Raw genomic sequence first — 23,743 nt, 5'->3', positions numbered from 1 at the left:
ATGTGTAAAGAGAGAGTAAGATCAGGGAAGGTAATCTGAACATTGAAATTTACAATTCGTTCTCCGTCAAATTTATCGTAGCTTGCAGTAAATGACTTGAAATTTAATCATCATAATGTTTCACTATTAGAAAGGTTTCAATGCTAATTAATAGGATGATTGTTAAAAATATTTTATAAGGGCATGCCTTGTCCAAGCACTTCATCAATCACAATCATTAAGGTGTAAATAGAAAGTAAGGGGACGATTTGTAATGATATATCCAGTATTACTTTAGCCCAACAATAAACACACATAAACTAAAAATAATTAATAATAAACAGAAGTTGAAACTTACGTTCTGGTGGCTTAGGGTAGCAGTTTGTGAATGGATCTCCTGTGTATCCAACAGGGCAGGTGCATACAGGGGTATGGTTGATAACAGTGCATTGAGCACCATGGCCACAAGAGCCAGGGCAGGGATCTCTGCACTTCTCCCTCATGCATGCCCTATTACTGGGACATTCTGAATTGATTGAGCATTCTGGTCGGCAGTTGGGTGGACTTCCTACATAATTAGGACGGCAAGAACATGAAGGTGATCCTCCAATATCTCGACACTCCGCAAATGGACCGCAAGGTGAAGGCACACAAGGATCAACAAATACAGGAGTCGTTGGCTGACGTGGAGGAGCTGGAAAGATGTTCAAGTAAGAATTATAACAAAGAAGTTTAACCACTTAGCCTAATTAGTCTCTTGCCCCATCAAACCCATGCAACTTGACCTTTCACAGGTTGAATGTACTCACTTGGAATGGGATTGCATCTTGTGAAGGCATCTCCTGAGTAGCCAGGCAAGCACACACAAATAGGACTGTGATTTATAACTTCACACTTTGTGTTTAGACCGCAAGGCCCAGGACAAGGATCTACACATTTCCTGTTCAAGCAAGCCTTGCTTTGTGTGCATTCTGTGCTTACAACACACTCTGGTCGACATCCAGGTGGACTTCCAACATAAGTGGGACGGCAAGAACAAACAGCTTGCTCATTAACTTCTCTGCACTGACTATTGGGTCCACAAGGAGACGGGTTGCAAGGATCTCTCACTTCAATCGCTGAGTTCAAAGTAATGGGAAGAAATATATCATTATGATTTCTTAATGATGAAAAATGTATTAACCAAAAACTCTTTAACCGTAATAATTAGAATGCACAAAAATATTACTATAAAGCAGTCATAGAGCAGTTTAGCTAAAGTACCGTTCAAATTAGAGTCACAATACAACCTCCTGTCAACATTTCTTTTTGACAAATTAATTGTGCTTAACATACAATAGTTCTGGAGTTTTTGGAAGTGACAGCTATCATAGTCAAAGCAACAACGTAGGTTAGTCGAATTTGAACTAACTGATAAAACATTAATATAATACTGTAGAACACTTCAATAATTTAGTTAAATTATACAGTGGTTTAACCCTAACACTATTTAAAACAGCTAAAATGATGGAATATCATCATAAAGAAAACTTAACCTCAATAAATACCTGTATGAGCCACCATATCCCACAATTAAATTGTCTGTATGAAATTGTATTATCTTGTGTATTAACAACATTCATTATATAAATAGGTAAGAAAAAAATGTATGGCATTAACTCATGGAAATACAAATTTGGAATAATAAATATCACAATATATTCCACAAGCTTTTGGGTTTTTATTTGATGCTAACAAAATTTGTAGAAATTAAAATGGTTTTAATCATAGGAATTGGTAAGAGTGAACAACAGATTACATGACATTAATTACAAAGTTAAACAATGCAATTTACACACACACACACATGCAAGACATACCAATAAAAATATGAGATCAAATAAGATTGATGAATTTTTATATCACTCATGGTAAAGGTATAACTTAGGTACATCAACAAAAGGATGGAGATGATAGCAAATAAGTACTAAAAAGAATATCGGTTTCCGTTTAGAAAGGGGATAAGGGTATGTGTGGTGCTATAGCAATAAGGAGGCCATGAAGAGAAAGGAATAAAGAGTGCATCCATGATGTACTTGTATGCTGTGTGGATTCGGAGAAGGCATTCTGCTTGGGCACAATTAACGAATAGTGTGCAGAAGATATGAGTTGACTAGAGGGATAGACTACTTATCCGGAACCTGTACATGCTTCAGACAGAACAGGTAAGGACAAAAATGGAGATTTAAATCAGAATGGGCAGTGCTATGAGGGAAGTAAGATAGGAATGTCCCTTATTACCTGATCTTTTCAATATAAATGAGGAGGAAATCGTAGAGGGGCATGGGAAGGACTGGAAGCAAGAGGGTAAGTAGGTAGGGAACACTTCAAATCAGTTAGATTTGCAGATGACCAGGCATTGGTTAGCCAATCAACCGAAGGGTTGCAATCATTACTTGTTGTATAACAAATTCAGGATGATAATAATGGAATGAAAATTAATCACAATAAAACAAAGGCAATGAGATTGCACAGAAAAAGGAAGGCTGAGATAAACATTAAAGTTGAATAATATAAACTATAACAGGTAGAAGAGTCCACATTTAGGATGTGTGTTCAAGGAAGGTGGGAGGAGTAGTAGGGGTATCAAAAGAATAAATGCATCACATTAAGAAGTATCTACAATGAGGTGGGAGCTGATGACATGCACATTAAGCAAATATGTACAGAAAAGGCAAGAAAAAACTTTGATGGGAAGCATAGTTTTTCTGCTTGAAAACCTGGTCCTTGCGAAAAGAGTTAGCATAAATTTCAGGGTTTTGAGAATTGGGTATGGAGAATAATGAAAAAATAAAATAAACAGAAAGTAGAACTAATGATAAGGTTCAGGAAGTGGCAGAGGAAAAGAGGCAGCTATTGGGAGAAATACCAGGGAGGTAAGGCAGGTAGATTCAGCAGATATAGAGAGGCAAGAGGCTTGCAGAAGATGGTAACATAGGTAAGAATACTGGGAAAGCAAAGTAGTGGATGGAATGAAGCAAGACAGAAAGAACAGAGAGCTTAAGGCTAAGTTATTGAAATATGAAGTATGGGTTTTAGGATATTTGGTGCTATACAAATTAAGACTTCGGAGTACAGCAGTGTAGTGTGCCAAGGCCCAGCAAAAACTGCTATAACCTGGCAGTGTACTGAAGTACCCTGCATTGTCGGGTTTCACTGCGTTGTTGTTTGATTCAGACAACAGTTTCGCCAAAGTTGCATTCGGCGTCTTCAGTTCGAAGATGAGGGACTCGGAATTTTGCCACCCTTATATAGGTGGTCCGGTCTCAGGGAGCAGCCACTAGACGGGACCACCTATATAAGGGTGGCAAAATTCCGAGTACCTCATCTTCGACCTGAAGACGCCGAATGCAACTTTGGCGAAACTGTTGTCTGAATCAAACAACAACGCAGTGAAATCCGACAATGCAGAGTACTTCAAACCACCGCCGCGAAAACCTACGCAGCCATATACCTGGCAGTGTACTGTTTAATATTATTATTACCTTCCATAAACTCTGATGAAATAAAAATGTAAAGTAGCATTGCTGAGAAAATATTATTAGAGTTTTAGTTGCAAATTATGCATCATTTGAAAATAAAGCCTGAATTTAGACTGACTTCCTACTCAAACAAAATAAAAATGGATTAAAAATAGTATACTTACGCTCAGCAGGAGTGGGGTTACAATATCTAAATGGATCTCCAGTGTACCCAGGATGACATGTGCAAGAAGGTAAGTGGTTAACAACTTGGCAATGTGCATTTAAACCACATGTCCCAGGACAAGGATCTTGGCATTTCTTTTGTACACATGCTTTAGAGGATGGACAATCTGAATTGATGATGCACTCTGGTCGGCAGCCTTCATAGGGGTTACCAAAATGATCTTCAATGCAAGAGCATGAACCAGCTCCATTCTGTTCCCTGCATATAGCATTAGCGCCACAAGGTGATGGATGGCAAGGCATAGATATTTCTTGAACAATTGGAGCTGTGAATGTGAGTCATTAACAAACATGAAATGGATAAAATACAAAATTCACTACAAAAAAATTCTAAAACCATAAAAGCAATCAAATAAAAAATATTCTTTCATGTCCATAAAGTTTAAAAGTAATTTTAGTGGCCATGTCACACCAAGATTATCCACAAATAATATTCTTCCATTCCATAGAATTACGGTGATGACTACATGTAGCTGGGAACAAAATATTATATGCCATAAACAACATAAAACATATATCAAACAGTAACTAAGTGATATAAAACCTTAATCAATATAAAATATAAAGCTATAGAATAAAAAAATGCAATCTTAATTTCCTAATTACATAAAAAAAGGTCAAATATAAGATGTGATATAGGCAGTGAATAGAGAATAAAAAGTCAATTAAAAAATACACACCTATAAAAATAAATGTTATCGCTAAAACTTCAAGGTGAGACCAGTGGAAATAATTTCTCTAATTTTTAAAGTGATTCTAAGACTATCAGAATTGTATTGATCAATAAATTATACATGAAATGGAAAGGTGATACTAAGATTAAAATCTTAACTCAAGCGAATACCAAACCAACAATGTCAAATTGATCAAAGCAGAAAAAAAACCTTGCTGAATAAGTTAAAATTCATTCAACAAGCTTCCTTAACTGCATTGAGAAACATAACTCTAAAAGGTAAAAAATAGAGCAACTTGCTAAGTCATTTCGCCCATCAATTATTTCTACATTAAAAAGAGAAAAAGGCATCATAGCATTGAGCCATAAGTTGAGGGATCGACAATGCCCAATACATAAAAACTCTATATTTACCAGGAAGGTACCTGAGCCAGAGCAGGAGTTCATTTAACTCTCAGTAATAAAACGCATTAAAATAATAAAAATACCAAATGGAAAAATTCAAACAAGTAAAATTATCATATTACCAAAGATAAACATATTACAGAAGTATTTGGATATGTTTTTCCATGCAATTTCACAGGAAATGGAAAACCATGCAACCAGCCCGATAGACCAAAAGAAAGAAATAAATAAGAAAGCATAACAAATGAGCTTAACATGCCAAAATGAGGAGACAAATGATAAAGGGAACACTGAGTATATTTGGAGAAAAAAATATCACAAAAATATTAATGATTTTTAAACAGGCATAAGTATAAAAATTATTAAACCGCTTTAACTCTGAAATTAATCTGCATTAAATGTATTTAAAATCTTTTAAATACATAAATAATTCTAAACAATAATAAAATAGCATCAATATAAACTTCCTAATATGCCAAAATAATAATTGTCAAGGTTTTTTTAACTTAAACAATGAATCAATTTAATTCAAACTTTAAAGAGAAATAAATTACAACACAAAAGCTAAAATATCTCTCTATTTTTTCTGATAGATAATGTTTTACAACATAAACGAGTAAAAAACAAACAAGTACTGCATTTAATACTGTTATAAAACTACTACGAAAAAAACTTTGATATCTATCATATAAAAAGTAAAAAAAATACCAATGTCAATTAAAACATTCAATCAAAACTTACCTTGCTCGACGATGCACCTAACAAAAGGATCACCTGTAAACCCAGGCATGCATACACAGGATGGTGAATGAGTAATAGCGCGACACATAGCATTTTGTCCACAACTTCCGGGACACGGGTCCCGGCATTTTTGGTTCATGCAGGCCAGGTGGCTCGAGCATTCGCTGTTGCTGACGCACTCGGGGCGGCAGTTGGGCGGCGAGCCCCTGTACTCGGGTAGACAAGAGCACGAGGGACTATCCGCGATCACCCGACACTCGGCGTAAGGACCGCACGGCGACGGTTGGCAAGGGTTCACAGGAGGAGGCGGCGGCGTGTCGGCTGCCGGAAAAGAAAAGGAAACCCGCCGTTACCCCGGCTGCCACTCGCGACATCCTACTCACGACGACCGAATCTAACGCGCACAATCAACATGCTTACGGATCGGACTGCACCGAATGAACGGGTCTCCGGTGTACCGCGGCGGGCAGCTGCAGATGGGGTTGTGGTTGATGACCTCACACTTAGCCCCTATTCCGCAAGTGCCCAGGCAAGGGTTCCTGCACTTCTGGTTGTTGCAAGCCTCGTTCTGACTACACTCCGAGCTCACCACGCATTCCGGTCTGCAGTTGGGTGGGCTTCCCATGTACCCGGGAACGCATGAGCACACCGCCTGACCGTTCACCTCGCGACACTGGCTGTTCGGCCCGCAAGGGGACGGCCGGCAAGGCTCACTCACCACCGGTTCTACCAAGAAAAACAAACCGTCAATCCGAATTCCCCCACTCAAGCCCTCGAAACAAAAGCATCTCTTTTGCACACGGGCGAGAGCGGAGGAAGTTCCAGAACCCTCTACCCTCCCCCCCGACCGGAAGGACGCGCCAAGAAAAACGACATCCAGCAACACATTGCCCCTCCCATTCCCCGACAGCGAACCGACACCAATTACGACACGAGCCCTCAACCCCTTCGCCCACAAACACAGAGAAAGAAACGCGACAACCTTTTCCACCGCCCGCTTCGTTCCAAACATTCGACGCCGAAACACGAAACGCGCGACGGCGGACAAACCGCCGACAACCACCGGACACGCACGCGAAGCGGAACAGCCGGCCCGTCGCGCTCGCCTTAACTGGCGAACAGACCGCCCCCTTCCGCACGCGGCTACCGGAAACACGCGCGGCGACCGGCCTCTTCCCGCTCCACTACGTGGGGCAGAAGAGTCCGCCGTAGTCGCCGCGCCAAAGCAATCTCTCCGCCGAGCGATTCCACCGCGCGGGCGTCGGAGGGGGCGCCCTCTCCAGCGCCCCCCCTCCGGCCCGTGCAATCCCCGCGACATATCAGCCCCGCACGGCCTCTCCCCTCTCTCAGAAACCCCTCCCCACCTCCATCCCAGACACACTCCCGCGACTCCAAACCACCGCGCTTCAAATCTGGAACCCCCTCCAACGCTCCCCCAAAACACCACAACACTCCCTTTACCTTGGTATGGTCTGCAGTCCACGAAAGGATTCCCAGAATACCTCTCCGGACAACTGCACATGGGAATGTGGTTGACTACTTCGCACCTGGCGTTCTGCCCGCAAGTGCCGGGACACGGGTCCACGCACTTCTGCCTCACGCAGGCCTTGTCCCTCGGACAATCAGAGCTCAATACGCACTCCGGCCTGCAACCCACGTACGGGTCTCCTTGGTACTCGGGCAGGCATGAGCATATTCCGTCTCGACACTGTGCGTTGGCACCGCACGGCGATGGGTGGCAAGGATCCGACGCCAACACCGGTTCCGCTGCTGCAAAGTGAAACGCGATTTCTCGTCAGCGAGGAGCCCCACAACCGTAAATTTCAAGACAGGCAACTAAGGCGAGAAGGTAAAAAGCGACCCCGTGGGGTTTTCGGAACATACGTTCTGGCGGCTTCGGGAAGCAGTTGGAAAACGGATCTCCTGTGTATCCGACCGGACACGTGCACATCGGAGTGTGGTTGAGGACGGTGCACTGAGCGCCCTGCCCGCAGGAGCCAGGGCACGGATCTCTACATTTCTCCCTCATGCAAGCCCTATTGCTGGGACACTCCGAGTTGATGACGCACTCCGGACGACAGTTGGGCGGGCTGCCCGTGTAGCCAACGCGACAAGAGCAGGACGGCCCACCGCCTATGTCCCTGCACTCGGAGTACGGGCCGCACGGAGACGGCACGCAAGGGTCCGAGAACACCGGCTGCTGAACCGGCGGCGGAGGAGCTGCAGGGATGGAGAGCCCAGTATGAGAACGTGGGACGAAGGACTCAAATGCGGTTCAAAAGCCAAAGCGACAGCCCAGACGCCGAGGGGACACGACCGCCCCAAACCGGGCACGACATCTCGCGAAACAGAACAACGCGCGGACCCCCGCCGGCTAAGGCGCCGACGCTCTGCCGGAATCGTGCCCGGCTGGCCGGCGCGCTCCCTCCCCCCGCCGGACTGGACGCCCAATCGTTTGAATCGCATTCGAGTGGGCGCATTCGCCGAAATTTTGCATTCATTCCTCTTACGTGGTATTGGGTAGCATCTGGTAAACGCGTCTCCCGTGTATCCGGACTGGCAGGTACAGATTGGACTGTGGTTGTTCACCTGACAGCGAGTGTTTTGGCCACACGGGCCAGGGCATGGGTTCACGCACTTCTGATTTACGCAGGCCTTGTCACGTGGGCACTCCGGGCTAACCACGCACTCCGGCCTGCAGCCAGGCGGACTACCCACGTAGCCCACCAGGCACGAACACACGCCCTGGCCGTTGACCTCACGGCACTGGCTATTCGGACCGCAAGGAGACGGCGAGCACGGGTCACCGATATCCGCAACGACGGCTAAAATTGAAGTGCATTTTCATATTAATCGAGGGACGCCTCGTATACCCGCAGTTAATTCACAGGACAAGTTTCATCGTTCCCTTACGTTCCGCCGGGAAGCAGCGACTGAAAGGATTCCCAGTGTATCCAGCGCGACACACGCAAGACGGCAAGTGGTTCACCACCTGGCAGTCCGCGTTGGGGCCGCAGTTTCCTGGGCACGGGTCCTGGCACTTGTTCCTTATGCATGCCCTGTTAGACGCGCAATCGGAGCTCACCACGCACTCGGGTCGACACCCTTCGTACGGGTTTCCGAAATAATCCTCTATGCATCTGCATGCACCAGCGCCGTTCTGCTCCCTGCACACGGCGTTCGACCCGCAAGGGGAAGGAACGCACGGCGTGGGATTGGCATGCACTGGCTCCGCTGAAAGAAAACGATCCGCAACATTACTAACCACGCCCTGCCCAGCGCCCACCAAATGATCATCACAACTACAATCAGACTCCTCGATAAACCGATACGAAATCCCGTCTATTTACATTGCTGAGGTTGACACTGCGAGAACGGGTCGCCGAAGAAGCCGGACAGGCACACGCACATCGGCGTGTGGCTGACCACCCTGCACTCGGCGTTCGCCCCGCAACTTCCGGGGCACGGGTCCCGGCATTTTTGGTTCATGCAGGCCAGGTGGCTCGAGCATTCGCTGTTGCTGACGCACTCGGGGCGGCAGTTGGGCGGCGAGCCCCTGTACTCGGGTAGACAAGAGCACGAGGGACTATCCGCGATCACCCGACACTCGGCGTAAGGACCGCACGGCGACGGTTGGCAAGGGTTCACAGGAGGAGGCGGCGGCGTGTCGGCTGCCGGAAAAGAAAAGGAAACCCGCCGTTACCCCGGCTGCCACTCGCGACATCCTACTCACGACGACCGAATCTAACGCGCACAATCAACATGCTTACGGATCGGACTGCACCGAATGAACGGGTCTCCGGTGTACCGCGGCGGGCAGCTGCAGATGGGGTTGTGGTTGATGACCTCACACTTAGCCCCTATTCCGCAAGTGCCCAGGCAAGGGTTCCTGCACTTCTGGTTGTTGCAAGCCTCGTTCTGACTACACTCCGAGCTCACCACGCATTCCGGTCTGCAGTTGGGTGGGCTTCCCATGTACCCGGGAACGCATGAGCACACCGCCTGACCGTTCACCTCGCGACACTGGCTGTTCGGCCCGCAAGGTGACGGCCGGCAAGGCTCACTCACCACCGGTTCTACCAAGAAAAACAAACCGTCAATCCGAATTCCCCCACTCAAGCCCTCGAAACAAAAGCATCTCTTTTGCACACGGGCGAGAGCGGAGGAAGTTCCAGAACCCTCTACCCTCCCCCCCGACCGGAAGGACGCGCCAAGAAAAACGACATCCAGCAACACACTGCCCCTCCCATTCCCCGACAGCGAACCGACACCAACAACGACACGAGCCCTCAACCCCTTCGCCCACAAACACAGAGAAAGAAACGCGACAACCTTTTCCACCGCCCGCTTCGTTCCAAACATTCGACGCCGAAACACGAAACGCGCGACGGCGGACAAACCGCCGACAACCACCGGACACGCACGCGAAGCGGAACAGCCGGCCCGTCGCGCTCGCCTCAACTGGCGAACAGACCGCCCCCTTCCGCACGCGGCTACCGGAAACACGCGCGGCGACCGGCCTCTTCCCGCTCCACTACGTGGGGCAGAAGAGTCCGCCGTAGTCGCCGCGCCAAAGCAATCTCTCCGCCGAGCGATTCCACCGCGCGGGCGTCGGAGGGGGCGCCCTCTCCAGCGCCCCCCCTCCGGACCCGTGCAATCCCCGCGACATATCAGCCCCGCACGGCCTCTCCCCTCTCTCAGAAACCCCTCCCCACCTCCATCCCAGACACACTCCCGCGACTCCAAACCACCGCGCTTCAAATCTGGAACCCCCTCCAACGCTCCCCCAAAACACCACAACACTCCCTTTACCTTGGTATGGTCTGCAGTCCACGAAAGGATTCCCAGAATACCTCTCCGGACAACTGCACATGGGAATGTGGTTGACTACTTCGCACCTGGCGTTCTGCCCGCAAGTGCCGGGACACGGGTCCACGCACTTCTGCCTCACGCAGGCCTTGTCCCTCGGACAATCAGAGCTCAATACGCACTCCGGCCTGCAACCCACGTACGGGTCTCCTTGGTACTCGGGCAGGCATGAGCATATTCCGTCTCGACACTGTGCGTTGGCACCGCACGGCGATGGGTGGCAAGGATCCGACGCCAACACCGGTTCCGCTGCTGCAAAGTGAAACGCGATTTCTCGTCAGCGAGGAGCCCCACAACCGTAAATTTCAAGACAGGCAACTAAGGCGAGAAGGTAAAAAGCGACCCCGTGGGGTTTTCGGAACATACGTTCTGGCGGCTTCGGGAAGCAGTTGGAAAACGGATCTCCTGTGTATCCGACCGGACACGTGCACATCGGAGTGTGGTTGAGGACGGTGCACTGAGCGCCCTGCCCGCAGGAGCCAGGGCACGGATCTCTACATTTCTCCCTCATGCAAGCCCTATTGCTGGGACACTCCGAGTTGATGACGCACTCCGGACGACAGTTGGGCGGGCTGCCCGTGTAGCCAACGCGACAAGAGCAGGACGGCCCACCGCCTATGTCCCTGCACTCGGAGTACGGGCCGCACGGAGACGGCACGCAAGGGTCCGAGAACACCGGCTGCTGAACCGGCGGCGGAGGAGCTGCAGGGATGGAGAGCCCAGTATGAGAACGTGGGACGAAGGACTCAAATGCGGTTCAAAAGCCAAAGCGACAGCCCAGACGCCGAGGGGACACGACCGCCCCAAACCGGGCACGACATCTCGCGAAACAGAACAACGCGCGGACCCCCGCCGGCTAAGGCGCCGACGCTCTGCCGGAATCGTGCCCGGCTGGCCGGCGCGCTCCCTCCCCCCGCCGGACTGGACGCCCAATCGTTTGAATCGCATTCGAGTGGGCGCATTCGCCGAAATTTTGCATTCATTCCTCTTACGTGGTATTGGGTAGCATCTGGTAAACGCGTCTCCCGTGTATCCGGACTGGCAGGTACAGATTGGACTGTGGTTGTTCACCTGACAGCGAGTGTTTTGGCCACACGGGCCAGGGCATGGGTTCACGCACTTCTGATTTACGCAGGCCTTGTCACGTGGGCACTCCGGGCTAACCACGCACTCCGGCCTGCAGCCAGGCGGACTACCCACGTAGCCCACCAGGCACGAACACACGCCCTGGCCGTTGACCTCACGGCACTGGCTATTCGGACCGCAAGGAGACGGCGAGCACGGGTCACCGATATCCGCAACGACGGCTAAAATTGAAGTGCATTTTCATATTAATCGAGGGACGCCTCGTATACCCGCAGTTAATTCACAGGACAAGTTTCATCGTTCCCTTACGTTCCGCCGGGAAGCAGCGACTGAAAGGATTCCCAGTGTATCCAGCGCGACACACGCAAGACGGCAAGTGGTTCACCACCTGGCAGTCCGCGTTGGGGCCGCAGTTTCCTGGGCACGGGTCCTGGCACTTGTTCCTTATGCATGCCCTGTTAGACGCGCAATCGGAGCTCACCACGCACTCGGGTCGACACCCTTCGTACGGGTTTCCGAAATAATCCTCTATGCATCTGCATGCACCAGCGCCGTTCTGCTCCCTGCACACGGCGTTCGACCCGCAAGGGGAAGGAACGCACGGCGTGGGATTGGCATGCACTGGCTCCGCTGAAAGAAAACGATCCGCAACATTACTAACCACGCCCTGCCCAGCGCCCACCAAATGATCATCACAACTACAATCAGACTCCTCGATAAACCGATACGAAATCCCGTCTATTTACATTGCTGAGGTTGACACTGCGAGAACGGGTCGCCGAAGAAGCCGGACAGGCACACGCACATCGGCGTGTGGCTGACCACCCTGCACTCGGCGTTCGCCCCGCAACTTCCGGGGCACGGGTCCCGGCATTTTTGGTTCATGCAGGCCAGGTGGCTCGAGCATTCGCTGTTGCTGACGCACTCGGGGCGGCAGTTGGGCGGCGAGCCCCTGTACTCGGGTAGACAAGAGCACGAGGGACTATCCGCGATCACCCGACACTCGGCGTAAGGACCGCACGGCGACGGTTGGCAAGGGTTCACAGGAGGAGGCGGCGGCGTGTCGGCTGCCGGAAAAGAAAAGGAAACCCGCCGTTACCCCGGCTGCCACTCGCGACATCCTACTCACGACGACCGAATCTAACGCGCACAATCAACATGCTTACGTATCGGACTGCACCGAATGAACGGGTCTCCGGTGTACCGCGGCGGGCAGCTGCAGATGGGGTTGTGGTTGATGACCTCACACTTAGCCCCTATTCCGCAAGTGCCCAGGCAAGGGTTCCTGCACTTCTGGTTGTTGCAAGCCTCGTTCTGACTACACTCCGAGCTCACCACGCATTCCGGTCTGCAGTTGGGTGGGCTTCCCATGTACCCGGGAACGCATGAGCACACCGCCTGACCGTTCACCTCGCGACACTGGCTGTTCGGCCCGCAAGGTGACGGCCGGCAAGGCTCACTCACCACCGGTTCTACCAAGAAAAACAAACCGTCAATCCGAATTCCCCCACTCAAGCCCTCGAAACAAAAGCATCTCTTTTGCACACGGGCGAGAGCGGAGGAAGTTCCAGAACCCTCTACCCTCCCCCCCGACCGGAAGGACGCGCCAAGAAAAACGACATCCAGCAACACATTGCCCCTCCCATTCCCCGACAGCGAACCGACACCAACAACGACACGAGCCCTCAACCCCTTCGCCCACAAACACAGAGAAAGAAACGCGACAACCTTTTCCACCGCCCGCTTCGTTCCAAACATTCGACGCCGAAACACGAAACGCGCGACGGCGGACAAACCGCCGACAACCACCGGACACGCACGCGAAGCGGAACAGCCGGCCCGTCGCGCTCGCCTCAACTGGCGAACAGACCGCCCCCTTCCGCACGCGGCTACCGGAAACACGCGCGGCGACCGGCCTCTTCCCGCTCCACTACGTGGGGCAGAAGAGTCCGCCGTAGTCGCCGCGCCAAAGCAATCTCTCCGCCGAGCGATTCCACCGCGCGGGCGTCGGAGGGGGCGCCCTCTCCAGCGCCCCCCCTCCGGCCCGTGCAATCCCCGCGACATATCAGCCCCGCACGGCCTCTCCCCTCTCTCAGAAACCCCTCCCCACCTCTATCCCAGACACACTCCCGCGACTCCAAACCACCGCGCTTCAAATCTGGAACCCCCTCCAACGCTCCCCCAAAACACCACAACACTCCCTTTACCTTGGTATGGTCTGCAGTCCACGAAAGGATTCCCAGAATACCTCTCCGGACAACTGCACATGGGAATGTGGTTGACTACTTCGCACCTGGCGTTCTGCCCGCAAGTGCCGGGACACGGGTCCACGCACTTCTGCCTCACGCAGGCCTTGTCCCTCGGACAATCAGAGCTCAATACGCACTCCGGCCTGCAACCCACGTACGGGTCTCCTTGGTACTCGGGCAGGCATGAGCATATTCCGTCTCGACACTGTGCGTTGGCACCGCACGGCGATGGGTGGCAAGGATCCGACGCCAACACCGGTTCCGCTGCTGCAAAGTGAAACGCGATTTCTCGTCAGCGAGGAGCCCCACAACCGTAAATTTCAAGACAGGCAACTAAGGCGAGAAGGTAAAAAGCGACCCCGTGGGGTTTTCGGAACATACGTTCTGGCGGCTTCGGGAAGCAGTTGGAAAACGGATCTCCTGTGTATCCGACCGGACACGTGCACATCGGAGTGTGGTTGAGGACGGTGCACTGAGCGCCCTGCCCGCAGGAGCCAGGGCACGGATCTCTACATTTCTCCCTCATGCAAGCCCTATTGCTGGGACACTCCGAGTTGATGACGCACTCCGGACGACAGTTGGGCGGGCTGCCCGTGTAGCCAACGCGACAAGAGCAGGACGGCCCACCGCCTATGTCCCTGCACTCGGAGTACGGGCCGCACGGAGACGGCACGCAAGGGTCCGAGAACACCGGCTGCTGAACCGGCGGCGGAGGAGCTGCAGGGATGGAGAGCCCAGTATGAGAACGTGGGACGAAGGACTCAAATGCGGTTCAAAAGCCAAAGCGACAGCCCAGACGCCGAGGGGACACGACCGCCCCAAACCGGGCACGACATCTCGCGAAACAGAACAACGCGCGGACCCCCGCCGGCTAAGGCGCCGACGCTCTGCCGGAATCGTGCCCGGCTGGCCGGCGCGCTCCTTCCCCCCGCCGGACTGGACGCCCAATCGTTTGAATCGCATTCGAGTGGGCGCATTCGCCGAAATTTTGCATTCATTCCTCTTACGTGGTATTGGGTAGCATCTGGTAAACGCGTCTCCCGTGTATCCGGACTGGCAGGTACAGATTGGACTGTGGTTGTTCACCTGACAGCGAGTGTTTTGGCCACACGGGCCAGGGCATGGGTTCACGCACTTCTGATTTACGCAGGCCTTGTCACGTGGGCACTCCGGGCTAACCACGCACTCCGGCCTGCAGCCAGGCGGACTACCCACGTAGCCCACCAGGCACGAACACACGCCCTGGCCGTTGACCTCACGGCACTGGCTATTCGGACCGCAAGGAGACGGCGAGCACGGGTCACCGATATCCGCAACGACGGCTAAAATTGAAGTGCATTTTCATATTAATCGAGGGACGCCTCGTATACCCGCAGTTAATTCACAGGACAAGTTTCATCGTTCCCTTACGTTCCGCCGGGAAGCAGCGACTGAAAGGATTCCCAGTGTATCCAGCGCGACACACGCAAGACGGCAAGTGGTTCACCACCTGGCAGTCCGCGTTGGGGCCGCAGTTTCCTGGGCACGGGTCCTGGCACTTGTTCCTTATGCATGCCCTGTTAGACGCGCAATCGGAGCTCACCACGCACTCGGGTCGACACCCTTCGTACGGGTTTCCGAAATAATCCTCTATGCATCTGCATGCACCAGCGCCGTTCTGCTCCCTGCACACGGCGTTCGACCCGCAAGGGGAAGGAACGCACGGCGTGGGATTGGCATGCACTGGCTCCGCTGAAAGAAAACGATCCGCAACATTACTAACCACGCCCTGCCCAGCGCCCACCAAATGATCATCACAACTACAATCAGACTCCTCGATAAACCGATACGAAATCCCGTCTATTTACATTGCTGAGGTTGACACTGCGAGAACGGGTCGCCGAAGAAGCCGGACAGGCACACGCACATCGGCGTGTGGCTGACCACCCTGCACTCGGCGTTCGCCCCGCAACTTCCGGGGCACGGGTCCCGGCATTTTTGGTTCATGCAGGCCAGGTGGCTCGAGCATTCGCTGTTGCTGACGCACTCGGGGCGGCAGTTGGGCGGCGAGCCCCTGTACTCGGGTAGACAAGAGCACGAGGGACTATCCGCGATCACCCGACACTCGGCGTAAGGACCGCACGGCGACGGTTGGCAAGGGTTCACAGGAGGAGGCGGCGGCGTGTCGGCTGCCGGAAAAGAAAAGGAAACCCGCCGTTACCCCGGCTGCCACTCGCGACATCCTACTCACGACGACCGAATCTAACGCGCACAATCAACATGCTTACGGATCGGACTGCACCGAATGAACGGGTCTCCGGTGTACCGCGGCGGGCAGCTGCAGATGGGGTTGTGGTTGATGACCTCACACTTAGCCCCTATTCCGCAAGTGCCCAGGCAAGGGTTCCTGCACTTCTGGTTGTTGCAAGCCTCGTTCTGACTACACTCCGAGCTCACCACGCATTCCGGTCTGCAGTTGGGTGGGCTTCCCATGTACCCGGGAACGCATGAGCACACCGCCTGACCGTTCACCTCGCGACACTGGCTGTTCGGCCCGCAAGGTGACGGCCGGCAAGGCTCACTCACCACCGGTTCTACCAAGAAAAACAAACCGTCAATCCGAATTCCCCCACTCAAGCCCTCGAAACAAAAGCATCTCTTTTGCACACGGGCGAGAGCGGAGGAAGTTCCAGAACCCTCTACCCTCCCCCCCGACCGGAAGGACGCGCCAAGAAAAACGACATCCAGCAACACATTGCCCCTCCCATTCCCCGACAGCGAACCGACACCAACAACGACACGAGCCCTCAACCCCTTCGCCCACAAACACAGAGAAAGAAACGCGACAACCTTTTCCACCGCCCGCTTCGTTCCAAACATTCGACGCCGAAACACGAAACGCGCGACGGCGGACAAACCGCCGACAACCACCGGACACGCACGCGAAGCGGAACAGCCGGCCCGTCGCGCTCGCCTCAACTGGCGAACAGACCGCCCCCTTCCGCACGCGGCTACCGGAAACACGCGCGGCGACCGGCCTCTTCCCGCTCCACTACGTGGGGCAGAAGAGTCCGCCGTAGTCGCCGCGCCAAAGCAATCTCTCCGCCGAGCGATTCCACCGCGCGGGCGTCGGAGGGGGCGCCCTCTCCAGCGCCCCCCCTCCGGACCCGTGCAATCCCCGCGACATATCAGCCCCGCACGGCCTCTCCCCTCTCTCAGAAACCCCTCCCCACCTCCATCCCAGACACACTCCCGCGACTCCAAACCACCGCGCTTCAAATCTGGAACCCCCTCCAACGCTCCCCCAAAACACCACAACACTCCCTTTACCTTGGTATGGTCTGCAGTCCACGAAAGGATTCCCAGAATACCTCTCCGGACAACTGCACATGGGAATGTGGTTGACTACTTCGCACCTGGCGTTCTGCCCGCAAGTGCCGGGACACGGGTCCACGCACTTCTGCCTCACGCAGGCCTTGTCCCTCGGACAATCAGAGCTCAATACGCACTCCGGCCTGCAACCCACGTACGGGTCTCCTTGGTACTCGGGCAGGCATGAGCATATTCCGTCTCGACACTGTGCGTTGGCACCGCACGGCGATGGGTGGCAAGGATCCGACGCCAACACCGGTTCCGCTGCTGCAAAGTGAAACGCGATTTCTCGTCAGCGAGGAGCCCCACAACCGTAAATTTCAAGACAGGCAACTAAGGCGAGAAGGTAAAAAGCGACCCCGTGGGGTTTTCGGAACATACGTTCTGGCGGCTTCGGGAAGCAGTTGGAAAACGGATCTCCTGTGTATCCGACCGGACACGTGCACATCGGAGTGTGGTTGAGGACGGTGCACTGAGCGCCCTGCCCGCAGGAGCCAGGGCACGGATCTCTACATTTCTCCCTCATGCAAGCCCTATTGCTGGGACACTCCGAGTTGATGACGCACTCCGGACGACAGTTGGGCGGGCTGCCCGTGTAGCCAACGCGACAAGAGCAGGACGGCCCACCGCCTATGTCCCTGCACTCGGAGTACGGGCCGCACGGAGACGGCACGCAAGGGTCCGAGAACACCGGCTGCTGAACCGGCGGCGGAGGAGCTGCAGGGATGGAGAGCCCAGTATGAGAACGTGGGACGAAGGACTCAAATGCGGTTCAAAAGCCAAAGCGACAGCCCAGACGCCGAGGGGACACGACCGCCCCAAACCGGGCACGACATCTCGCGAAACAGAACAACGCGCGGACCCCCGCCGGCTAAGGCGCCGACGCTCTGCCGGAATCGTGCCCGGCTGGCCGGCGCGCTCCCTCCCCCCGCCGGACTGGACGCCCAATCGTTTGAATCGCATTCGAGTGGGCGCATTCGCCGAAATTTTGCATTCATTCCTCTTACGTGGTATTGGGTAGCATCTGGTAAACGCGTCTCCCGTGTATCCGGACTGGCAGGTACAGATTGGACTGTGGTTGTTCACCTGACAGCGAGTGTTTTGGCCACACGGGCCAGGGCATGGGTTCACGCACTTCTGATTTACGCAGGCCTTGTCACGTGGGCACTCCGGGCTAACCACGCACTCCGGCCTGCAGCCAGGCGGACTACCCACGTAGCCCACCAGGCACGAACACACGCCCTGGCCGTTGACCTCACGGCACTGGCTATTCGGACCGCAAGGAGACGGCGAGCACGGGTCACCGATATCCGCAACGACGGCTAAAATTGAAGTGCATTTTCATATTAATCGAGGGACGCCTCGTATACCCGCAGTTAATTCACAGGACAAGTTTCATCGTTCCCTTACGTTCCGCCGGGAAGCAGCGACTGAAAGGATTCCCAGTGTATCCAGCGCGACACACGCAAGACGGCAAGTGGTTCACCACCTGGCAGTCCGCGTTGGGGCCGCAGTTTCCTGGGCACGGGTCCTGGCACTTGTTCCTTATGCATGCCCTGTTAGACGCGCAATCGGAGCTCACCACGCACTCGGGTCGACACCCTTCGTACGGGTTTCCGAAATAATCCTCTATGCATCTGCATGCACCAGCGCCGTTCTGCTCCCTGCACACGGCGTTCGACCCGCAAGGGGAAGGAACGCACGGCGTGGGATTGGCATGCACTGGCTCCGCTGAAAGAAAACGATCCGCAACATTACTAACCACGCCCTGCCCAGCGCCCACCAAATGATCATCACAACTACAATCAGACTCCTCGATAAACCGATACGAAATCCCGTCTATTTACATTGCTGAGGTTGACACTGCGAGAACGGGTCGCCGAAGAAGCCGGACAGGCACACGCACATCGGCGTGTGGCTGACCACCCTGCACTCGGCGTTCGCCCCGCAACTTCCGGGGCACGGGTCCCGGCATTTTTGGTTCATGCAGGCCAGGTGGCTCGAGCATTCGCTGTTGCTGACGCACTCGGGGCGGCAGTTGGGCGGCGAGCCCCTGTACTCGGGTAGACAAGAGCACGAGGGACTATCCGCGATCACCCGACACTCGGCGTAAGGACCGCACGGCGACGGTTGGCAAGGGTTCACAGGAGGAGGCGGCGGCGTGTCGGCTGCCGGAAAAGAAAAGGAAACCCGCCGTTACCCCGGCTGCCACTCGCGACATCCTACTCACGACGACCGAATCTAACGCGCACAATCAACATGCTTACGGATCGGACTGCACCGAATGAACGGGTCTCCGGTGTACCGCGGCGGGCAGCTGCAGATGGGGTTGTGGTTGATGACCTCACACTTAGCCCCTATTCCGCAAGTGCCCAGGCAAGGGTTCCTGCACTTCTGGTTGTTGCAAGCCTCGTTCTGACTACACTCCGAGCTCACCACGCATTCCGGTCTGCAGTTGGGTGGGCTTCCCATGTACCCGGGAACGCATGAGCACACCGCCTGACCGTTCACCTCGCGACACTGGCTGTTCGGCCCGCAAGGGGACGGCCGGCAAGGCTCACTCACCACCGGTTCTACCAAGAAAAACAAACCGTCAATCCGAATTCCCCCACTCAAGCCCTCGAAACAAAAGCATCTCTTTTGCACACGGGCGAGAGCGGAGGAAGTTCCAGAACCCTCTACCCTCCCCCCCGACCGGAAGGACGCGCCAAGAAAAACGACATCCAGCAACACATTGCCCCTCCCATTCCCCGACAGCGAACCGACACCAATTACGACACGAGCCCTCAACCCCTTCGCCCACAAACACAGAGAAAGAAACGCGACAACCTTTTCCACCGCCCGCTTCGTTCCAAACATTCGACGCCGAAACACGAAACGCGCGACGGCGGACAAACCGCCGACAACCACCGGACACGCACGCGAAGCGGAACAGCCGGCCCGTCGCGCTCGCCTTAACTGGCGAACAGACCGCCCCCTTCCGCACGCGGCTACCGGAAACACGCGCGGCGACCGGCCTCTTCCCGCTCCACTACGTGGGGCAGAAGAGTCCGCCGTAGTCGCCGCGCCAAAGCAATCTCTCCGCCGAGCGATTCCACCGCGCGGGCGTCGGAGGGGGCGCCCTCTCCAGCGCCCCCCCTCCGGCCCGTGCAATCCCCGCGACATATCAGCCCCGCACGGCCTCTCCCCTCTCTCAGAAACCCCTCCCCACCTCCATCCCAGACACACTCCCGCGACTCCAAACCACCGCGCTTCAAATCTGGAACCCCCTCCAACGCTCCCCCAAAACACCACAACACTCCCTTTACCTTGGTATGGTCTGCAGTCCACGAAAGGATTCCCAGAATACCTCTCCGGACAACTGCACATGGGAATGTGGTTGACTACTTCGCACCTGGCGTTCTGCCCGCAAGTGCCGGGACACGGGTCCACGCACTTCTGCCTCACGCAGGCCTTGTCCCTCGGACAATCAGAGCTCAATACGCACTCCGGCCTGCAACCCACGTACGGGTCTCCTTGGTACTCGGGCAGGCATGAGCATATTCCGTCTCGACACTGTGCGTTGGCACCGCACGGCGATGGGTGGCAAGGATCCGACGCCAACACCGGTTCCGCTGCTGCAAAGTGAAACGCGATTTCTCGTCAGCGAGGAGCCCCACAACCGTAAATTTCAAGACAGGCAACTAAGGCGAGAAGGTAAAAAGCGACCCCGTGGGGTTTTCGGAACATACGTTCTGGCGGCTTCGGGAAGCAGTTGGAAAACGGATCTCCTGTGTATCCGACCGGACACGTGCACATCGGAGTGTGGTTGAGGACGGTGCACTGAGCGCCCTGCCCGCAGGAGCCAGGGCACGGATCTCTACATTTCTCCCTCATGCAAGCCCTATTGCTGGGACACTCCGAGTTGATGACGCACTCCGGACGACAGTTGGGCGGGCTGCCCGTGTAGCCAACGCGACAAGAGCAGGACGGCCCACCGCCTATGTCCCTGCACTCGGAGTACGGGCCGCACGGAGACGGCACGCAAGGGTCCGAGAACACCGGCTGCTGAACCGGCGGCGGAGGAGCTGCAGGGATGGAGAGCCCAGTATGAGAACGTGGGACGAAGGACTCAAATGCGGTTCAAAAGCCAAAGCGACAGCCCAGACGCCGAGGGGACACGACCGCCCCAAACCGGGCACGACATCTCGCGAAACAGAACAACGCGCGGACCCCCGCCGGCTAAGGCGCCGACGCTCTGCCGGAATCGTGCCCGGCTGGCCGGCGCGCTCCCTCCCCCCGCCGGACTGGACGCCCAATCGTTTGAATCGCATTCGAGTGGGCGCATTCGCCGAAATTTTGCATTCATTCCTCTTACGTGGTATTGGGTAGCATCTGGTAAACGCGTCTCCCGTGTATCCGGACTGGCAGGTACAGATTGGACTGTGGTTGTTCACCTGACAGCGAGTGTTTTGGCCACACGGGCCAGGGCATGGGTTCACGCACTTCTGATTTACGCAGGCCTTGTCACGTGGGCACTCCGGGCTAACCACGCACTCCGGCCTGCAGCCAGGCGGACTACCCACGTAGCCCACCAGGCACGAACACACGCCCTGGCCGTTGACCTCACGGCACTGGCTATTCGGACCGCAAGGAGACGGCGAGCACGGGTCACCGATATCCGCAACGACGGCTAAAATTGAAGTGCATTTTCATATTAATCGAGGGACGCCTCGTATACCCGCAGTTAATTCACAGGACAAGTTTCATCGTTCCCTTACGTTCCGCCGGGAAGCAGCGACTGAAAGGATTCCCAGTGTATCCAGCGCGACACACGCAAGACGGCAAGTGGTTCACCACCTGGCAGTCCGCGTTGGGGCCGCAGTTTCCTGGGCACGGGTCCTGGCACTTGTTCCTTATGCATGCCCTGTTAGACGCGCAATCGGAGCTCACCACGCACTCGGGTCGACACCCTTCGTACGGGTTTCCGAAATAATCCTCTATGCATCTGCATGCACCAGCGCCGTTCTGCTCCCTGCACACGGCGTTCGACCCGCAAGGGGAAGGAACGCACGGCGTGGGATTGGCATGCACTGGCTCCGCTGAAAGAAAACGATCCGCAACATTACTAACCACGCCCTGCCCAGCGCCCACCAAATGATCATCACAACTACAATCAGACTCCTCGATAAACCGATACGAAATCCCGTCTATTTACATTGCTGAGGTTGACACTGCGAGAACGGGTCGCCGAAGAAGCCGGACAGGCACACGCACATCGGCGTGTGGCTGACCACCCTGCACTCGGCGTTCGCCCCGCAACTTCCGGGGCACGGGTCCCGGCATTTTTGGTTCATGCAGGCCAGGTGGCTCGAGCATTCGCTGTTGCTGACGCACTCGGGGCGGCAGTTGGGCGGCGAGCCCCTGTACTCGGGTAGACAAGAGCACGAGGGACTATCCGCGATCACCCGACACTCGGCGTAAGGACCGCACGGCGACGGTTGGCAAGGGTTCACAGGAGGAGGCGGCGGCGTGTCGGCTGCCGGAAAAGAAAAGGAAACCCGCCGTTACCCCGGCTGCCACTCGCGACATCCTACTCACGACGACCGAATCTAACGCGCACAATCAACATGCTTACGGATCGGACTGCACCGAATGAACGGGTCTCCGGTGTACCGCGGCGGGCAGCTGCAGATGGGGTTGTGGTTGATGACCTCACACTTAGCCCCTATTCCGCAAGTGCCCAGGCAAGGGTTCCTGCACTTCTGGTTGTTGCAAGCCTCGTTCTGACTACACTCCGAGCTCACCACGCATTCCGGTCTGCAGTTGGGTGGGCTTCCCATGTACCCGGGAACGCATGAGCACACCGCCTGACCGTTCACCTCGCGACACTGGCTGTTCGGCCCGCAAGGTGACGGCCGGCAAGGCTCACTCACCACCGGTTCTACCAAGAAAAACAAACCGTCAATCCGAATTCCCCCACTCAAGCCCTCGAAACAAAAGCATCTCTTTTGCACACGGGCGAGAGCGGAGGAAGTTCCAGAACCCTCTACCCTCCCCCCCGACCGGAAGGACGCGCCAAGAAAAACGACATCCAGCAACACATTGCCCCTCCCATTCCCCGACAGCGAACCGACACCAACAACGACACGAGCCCTCAACCCCTTCGCCCACAAACACAGAGAAAGAAACGCGACAACCTTTTCCACCGCCCGCTTCGTTCCAAACATTCGACGCCGAAACACGAAACGCGCGACGGCGGACAAACCGCCGACAACCACCGGACACGCACGCGAAGCGGAACAGCCGGCCCGTCGCGCTCGCCTCAACTGGCGAACAGACCGCCCCCTTCCGCACGCGGCTACCGGAAACACGCGCGGCGACCGGCCTCTTCCCGCTCCACTACGTGGGGCAGAAGAGTCCGCCGTAGTCGCCGCGCCAAAGCAATCTCTCCGCCGAGCGATTCCACCGCGCGGGCGTCGGAGGGGGCGCCCTCTCCAGCGCCCCCCCTCCGGCCCGTGCAATCCCCGCGACATATCAGCCCCGCACGGCCTCTCCCCTCTCTCAGAAACCCCTCCCCACCTCCATCCCAGACACACTCCCGCGACTCCAAACCACCGCGCTTCAAATCTGGAACCCCCTCCAACGCTCCCCCAAAACACCAC

The 23,743-nt window shown here is 54.9% G+C and overlaps 1 protein-coding gene across 1 annotated transcript in view; it reads right to left on the bottom strand.

The window, feature by feature from the left end:
- The window catches only part of dpy (fibrillin-like protein dumpy), a 463,637-nt gene that overhangs the window by 49,669 nt on the left and 390,225 nt on the right, over positions 1-23,743 (bottom strand). The window contains 36 exon segments of the mRNA XM_071590673.1: positions 338-673; positions 789-1,097; positions 3,665-3,991; positions 5,545-5,865; positions 5,965-6,270; positions 7,006-7,314; positions 7,429-7,764; positions 8,055-8,369; positions 8,458-8,778; positions 8,895-9,215; positions 9,315-9,620; positions 10,357-10,662; positions 10,780-11,115; positions 11,406-11,720; positions 11,809-12,129; positions 12,246-12,566; positions 12,675-12,971; positions 13,707-14,015; positions 14,130-14,465; positions 14,756-15,070; positions 15,159-15,470; positions 15,596-15,916; positions 16,016-16,321; positions 17,058-17,387; positions 17,481-17,816; positions 18,107-18,421; positions 18,510-18,830; positions 18,947-19,267; positions 19,326-19,340; positions 19,376-19,672; positions 20,408-20,716; positions 20,831-21,166; positions 21,457-21,771; positions 21,860-22,171; positions 22,297-22,617; positions 22,717-23,022. Coding sequence (XP_071446774.1) covers positions 338-673; positions 789-1,097; positions 3,665-3,991; positions 5,545-5,865; positions 5,965-6,270; positions 7,006-7,314; positions 7,429-7,764; positions 8,055-8,369; positions 8,458-8,778; positions 8,895-9,215; positions 9,315-9,620; positions 10,357-10,662; positions 10,780-11,115; positions 11,406-11,720; positions 11,809-12,129; positions 12,246-12,566; positions 12,675-12,971; positions 13,707-14,015; positions 14,130-14,465; positions 14,756-15,070; positions 15,159-15,470; positions 15,596-15,916; positions 16,016-16,321; positions 17,058-17,387; positions 17,481-17,816; positions 18,107-18,421; positions 18,510-18,830; positions 18,947-19,267; positions 19,326-19,340; positions 19,376-19,672; positions 20,408-20,716; positions 20,831-21,166; positions 21,457-21,771; positions 21,860-22,171; positions 22,297-22,617; positions 22,717-23,022 — 11,136 coding nt within the window.

This window comes from Hetaerina americana, unplaced genomic scaffold (assembly GCF_022747635.1).
Source record: "Hetaerina americana unplaced genomic scaffold, ioHetAmer1.1.p SCAF_4, whole genome shotgun sequence".
Taxonomy (NCBI): Eukaryota; Metazoa; Arthropoda; class Insecta; order Odonata; family Calopterygidae; genus Hetaerina; species Hetaerina americana.
Note: the sequence above shows the minus strand (reverse complement) of the source record. Positions and strands in the feature narration are given on the sequence as shown.